The following is an 8,002-nucleotide window of genomic DNA, read 5'->3' as shown; positions in this document are numbered from 1 at the left end:
CTTTACTCTGTTATGGGAGAAACTCCACAGGGCAATGACTAATATAAAGTAATATCTGTAACTATCGCAATCACTAGCATACCATTGCTTCCACTGGATTATCCATATTTTTGGTTTTTTATAATATATAATTTTTCTAGTTTAGACCTAAATTCACTGACTAAGAATATCCGGAAATTCTATTTAAAAAGTACATATATATTAAAAATACAATCATCGGTCAATCCAAGTGTAATAAATACCAGACCTTCAAAGAAATCATTAATAAAGGTAAAACTATTTTCATTAAGTTTTTTATTAAAAATATATAACATATAATAATTGTAAAAGGGTTTAATAATATAAATTTATATAGTTCTTTTATGCCGATTTATATATATATATATATATATATATATATATATACGGTTTAATTTTATACAGTTTTCTTCATATATGTTTCTTCATATCATATATGTTATATAGACAATACATATTTTCGCTATAACAGACATTATTCTACAAACTACCTTTGCAAACAAAATATAAAGTATTAGTACAGGAGTAGGCATACCATTGCCCAGGATAAGAAGATGATTGAGCGTTCTTCCTCACACAGGGATTGCTGCTGCTAGCACTCGGTTCTCCCGATTGCCAATTGGTGTATTCAATTATCGCACCCGAATCAATCCAGATCCACTGGCTAAAATATCCAGAAATTTCTTGGTAAACTCCTCCTATCCATACATCTATTAGAAATAAATAAATATTAAAACCAACATGTTTTAGGCTAGAACTTGATGTATTTCTACCAAATATGAGATAGAAAATGCCCTTTGAAAATGGCTAAATAGTTTGAAAATTGAAAACTAGTTTTATTACAAAATATTGCGTCAAAATAAACTATTATACATCAAAAGAGTGGGTGAAATTTTATCACACATCGTATATTACAGAACTGATACCCGGTGATCGAACCAAAAGATTGAAGCTTATTTTGAACAGAAGACAAAAGAAAAGAGCATTAAAGATTAGCCCCGTAGTGTATGACTCTTATTGAATGAAGCTGAATTATGTCTAAAAGATATATATATATATATATATATATGTTCTGAGCTTAGCAGAAATGCCGTAAGTTTCACGACATTCTCAGAAATAGTTGATTGCTCATATTATATAAAACAAAAAATAATTACTGTCGCCGTTATGGGAAGTGTCATTAAGAATCTTATTCACTGCTGCGGTCGCTTCGGCACTGTCCTCAATTGCCATCGTCCAACCCATTCGTTTACAATTAAATAAGGCGTTGGCAAATGTGTCCTAAAAATGAAAACGTTATCATATCAGTAGGTACTAGGTGCACCGAAAAGTCATTACCGACTTTTATAAAATGATAAAAGACACGAGACTGCCTGAGTTATTGGATGAAGACCTAAACCCAACTCAAAAACAATTAGCAAAAATGTTAACTGTGGTCCAAGAGACAATTAATGACCGACTACGAGCAACGGGGAAAATCCAGAACATGGAAAAATGGGTGCCACATCAAGACCGAAATAGGTGGCTTCTTCTGACTATGGGATTTCGGCGTTCTCGATTTTAAGACGCAAAGTGCTGGGTGCAAAAACGCTTCTTGTGGAAGAAGAAGAGTTTTGCACCGAATAGTGACGGATGATGAAGAGTGGATATATTTTGAGAACCCTAAACCGAAAAAATCATGGTTGTCACCTGGATTTGGTCCGAAGACAATGGCTTGGTGTTTGGTGGGACCAATGGCGTCGTGTATTACGAACTGTTGAAATTGATTGCATTGATCGATAAACGTCCAGAATAGGGCGGAAGATACGGCAAAGTGATGGCCCGATGAATGGTTTTGCACAAAATACAAACAATTTTTTAGGATAGCATCCATAAATTGTCTTCTTGCCCATCTTTAGGGCAATATGTATAGACTCAAATGGTCAATACTTACAAATACATTTTTCCATTCTCTTAAAAAGTATGTCGTTTTTTTTTTTTTCGATAAAAGCTGTAGTGACTTTCCGATACACCTGGTAAGTTATGAAAGGTGGAGAGTTTAAAATAACAAAAACTTTTAATTTATTTTAAGAAAAAAGTGACGACTATGGCTTAAACCTATTCTAATATAACATGAGGCAAGAGGCCCGCTACCACTTTGATTGTTTATATCTTTGCTCAAAGAAAAGATAAGTAAGTTTGGTTTTCACAAAAAGTTTATTGGGTCTTTAATTTTTTTTTTCGTTATGATTGAAAAATTATATCTGCTAAATGGTTACCGCGATTCGCTATACGACTTTCGGCTCTTTTTAAGGCATTTTTCATTTCATCCTGCGACATCTGAAACTGAATTTCTTCAATTTCGTGACGAATATAGTCTTTAAAATGTTGAATAGCTTGGAGCTTATTCACACAAATTTTTAATTTAAAAAAAACCGTAAGAAAATGTCTGGTGCTGTTAGTCTTCGTGGAAAAACGTCATTCAATAATTAAATTGTTGAACGAGCTGTGTATGCTGTGGCCCCATCTTGCTGAAACCACTTGTATTCTAGTCCTTGATCTTCCATTTCAGGCACAAGAAAATTTCGAATCATGTCTTGGTACCGTTCAACAGTAGAAGACCTTGGTCATTTTCAAAAAAATAGAGGCCAATGATGTTTCCAGCATGAATACCGCACCATATAGTTGTTTTAGTGGTTTAGTGGATGTAATGATGATTCATAAATTAACTGAGGATCTTGTCCAAAACCGATTGTTCTGTTTATTGACGTGGCTACTGAGAAGAATATGGGCTTCGCAACGCAATTGACGCAATTTCCGCTAAGTGGCAATAATGGAACGATTATTTTCAACAAAAATTGTCACTATTTCTGCCCGTTCTTCATATAAGCATTCACATAAGCAAGATAGCGTGCAATCAAGATGGTAGCGGGACTTTTGCCGTACCCTAAACCAAATCACACCGTTAAGTGAAAGATAAACACAGACACTAGATGTAGGGATATATAACATACTTACCGTTGACGTTGATACATGATAATTATCTGAATGCACAAAACTAGTATAATTTAAAGAGCCTACAACTGCATGTAGGCCCAAAAGAGTGAAGAACAAAAGCAGATGCATTGCTGAGATATAACAATTACGGCGAATTATCTCACTATTAATTAGTATGTATTACTAGGGATCACTGACTAATGATCTATGAGAAAACGTATTAAAAGATGTTCGCTTTTATAATCACGAGAGCTAGAATAACGCAATAATCTTAAAAATCATATATCAATTACTTGTTATCTTTCAAATGTATAAATATTATTCCCTCATTGTCTCTTTTACGATGCAATGTGATACTTAAACGTATGAGATCATCGGAACGATCTCAATATACACTACTCCATAAAATAATCATTACTTTTGTCAGAATTTTTGATGAAAGGTTTGCTCTTCTAAGAACCTCTAAACAGATTACACAGATTTGTCAGAAATATAGCTATTTGAGTATTTTCAAATAATTTCTATGTATTTGTGTTTGCTGGAAACTAAAATTATATCCAACAGCATACAGCACAGTGGCGGTTATTTTTAAATGTATTTATGAAATATATATATAAGACACATAAAAATACACAGCTACTACATAAGACATTCTCCAAGAAATATTGGTACCTCCACATAAAATTCTTTTACCACCACTGCACACATATATAGTCTATTCAAAGTTTATTTGTATATGCGTCATTAAGATATTTAATGTATTACCTAACGCAATTTCTAAATTCGTTTTAGAATCAGACAATATTTTTATTCTCATTTTATTCTAGTTAAAAAGAGACACAATGCTGTCGGATTAGTTCGAACACGTAAACCAACGAGCCTGTCAAAGTCGTCCAGTTGTCAGACGTATGCAAAATTCTTGAAAGCAATAGTGATAAGAGGTTAGAACCTTAACCTATAAACTATTGTGGTTGTACAATTAACTGTAGTTTTATATATTTGTAAATTATATTTGATAAAATTTTCTTCAATAATTTTATTTAGATTAGAATTTTGTTATATGTCACAGCCGAACTGAACTAAAACTCAGAGTTGATTGGGCAACATTGATGAGGCAACTTGTAAATACACTTCCCAAAGATGGATATTGCTTCAAATATATAGTTTCAAAGTTTCCAGGCATCTACGAAGCAAAGGCGAATGAAGGTGTTTTCGTCTGACCAAACACTAAATGACTTGTGACTATCCCACAATTCGTCACGACCATTCGTAGCAACCCTGTCTCCGGCCCGAAGAAATTCCTGGATGGTAAAAGATTTTAGGGGAATGGGGAACCTGTTAAAAAAGCTATTATCTGGACGAAATTTAAAAAACAAAAAACGCTAGATTATTTTTTTAACATCGTCTTTCAATGAAAAAGCAATTTCCTCACAATGGGAAAACAAGAATTAATAATCAGTTAATTTGGACAAAAAGAGACATGAAATATCGCATTGTAAAAATGTTTAAAAATAGATTAGTAATAAAGAAAATGCTTTTAGTTGCGTTTGAAATAAACTCTCATCCTTTTTGGGTTTAAATATCAACGAAAATACTGCAACAATTATTAATAAAAATATCTTCTTATCAGATTCTACAAAATATGCGTCTCTTGAACTGGATATCCCTTTTAAAACGCTTCGAGTGGCTTTCAATTGCATTTATCTAAAAAAATAATATAATATCAATGTCGCGCAAATTTATAATTACAAATTCATTATAATTAAAGCCTTCTTTTTAGCAACTAGACATCCGGTCTCACCCAGCCTGGTCACAGGCGTGAATGGGATTTCGTTTCAAAATAGCCGTAAGATCGATGACACAAAATGTATAAAACAAATATTGGCTCTGGCCGACGCGCTGTCCGGACCAACTTTTATGGTATACGGTATAAGAAGACGATCGTTTGAAGGACGAAATCGCCGAAAACGGTCGCACTTGAAGAAAAAGAAAGTGCTGCTTCTTCAAGACGATTCATTGTGTCACAAGTCAGTGAAAACGATGACAAAAATCCATGAATTGGCCTTCGAATTGCTTACTCATCCACCGTATTTTCCAGATCTAGCCCCCAACGACTATTTTTTGTCCCCAGATATCAAAAGAATGCTCGCTGGTAAGAAATGTTCGTCGAATGAAGAGGTGATCGACGAAACTGAGGCCTATTTTGAAGCAAAGGACAAATCGTACTATAAAAATGGTCGAAAAGTTGGAGGGTCGCTATAATCAGTGTATTGAAGGGAATTATGTTGAATAAAAAAACCAATTTTGCCAAAAAAATGTGTTTTAATATGGTAGGCCGGGGTCTTTCAATTGACCTATTATGATGTTCTGTTGTTAGTTGCGGTTCTGAAAACACTTACATTTTGTTATAATGTTCAGTAGAGTAGTAATTTATTAGTACCAGTATATTGTTGAATATTGAAATTTAATGCCATTTAATTATACTTAATTAAATGTCATTTAGAAACGGCTAATGAGTATTAATCCTTAAGACAGTTATTTTAATATATTTTAATAGAACTCTGTAATTTAATGTAATTTTCTCAATATATTTCTGATTCACAGATCGATCACCAGTTAAAATAAAAAACATTATTATTATATTACTGAAAGTATATTTATTTAGATCAGAAAATTATATTTGCAAAAAACAAATGCATTATGATCTTAATCCCCTTGGCATATAAAGTAATAGCTGTTACTCTCGCAATTATTAGCGTACCATTGTCCAGGATAAGAGGATGTTAAAGCATCTTTTCTTATACAAGGATAAGTACTACTCTGACTAGGTTCTCCAGATTGCCAGTTGGTATATTCAATTATTTTCCCATTTTCGATCCAAATCCATTGACTGTAAAATCCTGAAATTTCTTGTTATACCCCACCCAACCATATATCTATTGAAAAAAATACATATATTACATATAGAATAAATAGAAAATGCAACTAACTATAAGCATAATAAATAGCTGACCTTAGATTTGAAAACAAACGTGAGGCAAAAGAACCGCTACATTTTCGATTGCTTCTAACTTTGCTCAAAGAAAAGATAGGTAAATTTAGTTTTCATATTATGTTTTATGTTTTCTTTTCCTTATAATTGAAAAATTATATTAGCCAAATGGTTGAATTCGTTATGAAAATTTCGGCTCTTCTTACGACATTTTCCATGACATCCTGCAAAATCCGATGCTGAATTTCTTCAGATTCGTGACGAATATTGTCTAGAAGATGTTGAATCATTCGGGGCTTATTCACATAAACTTTTGATTTTAAAAACACCCATAGGAAAAGTCTGGTGCTGTTAAATCCTGAGTCTTCGTGGAAAAACATCATTCAATAATTTAATTGTTGAACGAGCTGTGTGTGCTGTGGCCCCATCTTGCTGAAGCCACTTGTCTTCTAGTCCTTGCTCTTCCATTTCAGGCATAAGATAATTTCGAATTATGTCTTGGTACCATTCATCAGTAACAGAACTGTAAGACCTCGGTTATTTTTAAAAAACAGGGAGCAATAATGTTTGCAGTATGAATATCACACCATAGAGTTGTTTTTAGTGGATGCAATGATACTTCATGAATTAATTGAGGATTATGTGTTCCTCAAAACCACCTGTTCTATTTATTGACGTGGCCACTGAGAAAAAAATGGGCTTCATCGCTCATTATCAATTTAAATGCAAGACTGTACTCAACTCGTTGGTCAGGATCTCTCGATGACAATTTTTGGACCGGTTGAATTTTGTATGGGAACATTTGCAAATTAGTTTTCAAAATTCGCGTTAAACTGCGTGTAAAAATGTGTAACAGGAACCCACGTCTCCGAATTGATGTTTCTGGGGACTCTGTAACACTATCGCGCACCAGAGCCGTATTTTCAGCGTTACGAGACGTCCGTTGTCTTCCAGAACTAGGCCTCTCTGCTGTCATACCGTCTGTCGAAAATTCTCATGTAAACGATTTTTGACGCAATTTTCGCTGAGTGACAATAATGAAACGCTTATTCTCAATAAATATTATCACTATTACTGCTCGTTTTGTGGCATATATTTATCCACAACAAAATTTGGACGTTTACACAACACTATGGTTAAAACGAAACTGAGGTAGCGGGAGTTTTGCCCCACCTGTTATATTCACCAGACTACCATTTATTCCGACTAATACAACACTCTGCAGTCTATTTGTCATTGGTCAGGTATTTATCATAAATTACTAGCATTTCCATTGTGTTTATAAGAAAACAAATCTGAAAAACATATAAAATTAATATTATTACTATCAGCTTGATGTCCGGTTTCAGTCAGAACTGTATTCAACGCCGAAGTTTCTTCCGCATCTTCTTCAATCGCCAACACCCAACCCAATCGTTTGCAATCGAAGAGTGCTTGAGGAAAGGTAGCCTATAACATCAGATATCACTTTACGAACGTTAAAAAACACAAAATAACATACCGTCACTGTTGAGACGTGATAATTGTCTGAATGCAAGAAGCTAGTCCGGTTTAGAGCCAAAGCCGAAGATAACACAAGACTTAGGGGTAGTAAAAAGCGCAACATTATTAAAATCTATCGTCCAAAACTGTCTGTACAATGTACTGACTGTAATACTGTTAACCAGAACTATAATAAATTATCTCAAAAGATAAACGCTACTCTTCTAAATTTTGAAAAAGGATCAAATGCAATCATGTTCATTTACACGTAGAAGGACTTTTGCACGTGACATTATACCACATTATCTTAATATTTGTATCTTATCAATCAATTATGGAAAGTTTTGGAGCGATATCAGAAATGTTTATATCAATATTTAGAAATGTTAAAATGCTGCTGCTGTTTATATATTATTATAATATAATTCGTTATATTTTTATATACTATCCTATGCAAATTTATATTTGCACTGTATTCAACAGATATTTCTTATCAACCCATATTCAGTTACCTTCAATAGTGAAATAAAGTGA

The 8,002-nt window shown here is 33.4% G+C and overlaps 1 protein-coding gene and 2 long non-coding RNA genes across 3 annotated transcripts; 1 reads left to right on the top strand and 2 right to left on the bottom strand.

Moving 5' to 3' along the window:
* Positions 1-279: 279 nt before the first annotated feature.
* Positions 280-3,221, bottom strand: LOC143200166 (lithostathine-1-beta). Its single transcript, XM_076410564.1, has 3 exons — positions 3,016-3,221; positions 1,176-1,299; positions 280-728 (listed from the first exon to the last, which is right to left on the bottom strand). Exons 1-3 carry the CDS (start codon positions 3,121-3,123, stop codon positions 499-501), a joined length of 462 nt encoding a protein of 153 aa, XP_076266679.1. The 5' UTR covers positions 3,124-3,221; the 3' UTR covers positions 280-498.
* A 1,529-nt stretch (positions 3,222-4,750) lies between these two features.
* On the top strand, positions 4,751-5,297 carry LOC143200060 (uncharacterized). Its single transcript, XR_013006612.1, has 2 exons — positions 4,751-5,021; positions 5,093-5,297. It is a non-coding gene; the product is annotated as an uncharacterized LOC143200060 (long non-coding RNA).
* A 328-nt stretch (positions 5,298-5,625) lies between these two features.
* Positions 5,626-7,676, bottom strand: LOC143199496 (uncharacterized). Its single transcript, XR_013006449.1, has 3 exons — positions 7,488-7,676; positions 7,312-7,435; positions 5,626-5,930 (listed from the first exon to the last, which is right to left on the bottom strand). It is a non-coding gene; the product is annotated as an uncharacterized LOC143199496 (long non-coding RNA).
* Between the last annotated feature and the right edge of the window lie 326 nt (positions 7,677-8,002).

Source organism: Rhynchophorus ferrugineus, unplaced genomic scaffold (genome assembly GCF_030347505.1).
Source record: "Rhynchophorus ferrugineus isolate W39M unplaced genomic scaffold, kcgeb_rfMv2 rfM7, whole genome shotgun sequence".
Lineage (NCBI taxonomy): Eukaryota > Metazoa > Arthropoda > Insecta > Coleoptera > Curculionidae > Rhynchophorus > Rhynchophorus ferrugineus.
Note: the sequence above shows the minus strand (reverse complement) of the source record. Positions and strands in the feature narration are given on the sequence as shown.

What these genes read in the sequence shown, in the direction of transcription:
- LOC143200166 (XM_076410564.1), bottom strand. Translation starts at nt 3,123, where the DNA reads ATGCATCTGCTTTTGTTCTTCACTCTTTTGGGCCTACATGCAGTTGTA. An exon ending in ATCATGTATCAACGTCAACG is followed by an intron (nt 1,300 to 3,015) that starts GTAAGTATGTTA and finishes TTTCATTTTTAG; the next exon opens with GACACATTTGCCAACGCCTT. An exon ending in CACTTCCCATAACGGCGACA is followed by an intron (nt 729 to 1,175) that starts GTAATTATTTTT and finishes TATTTCTAATAG; the next exon opens with ATGTATGGATAGGAGGAGTT.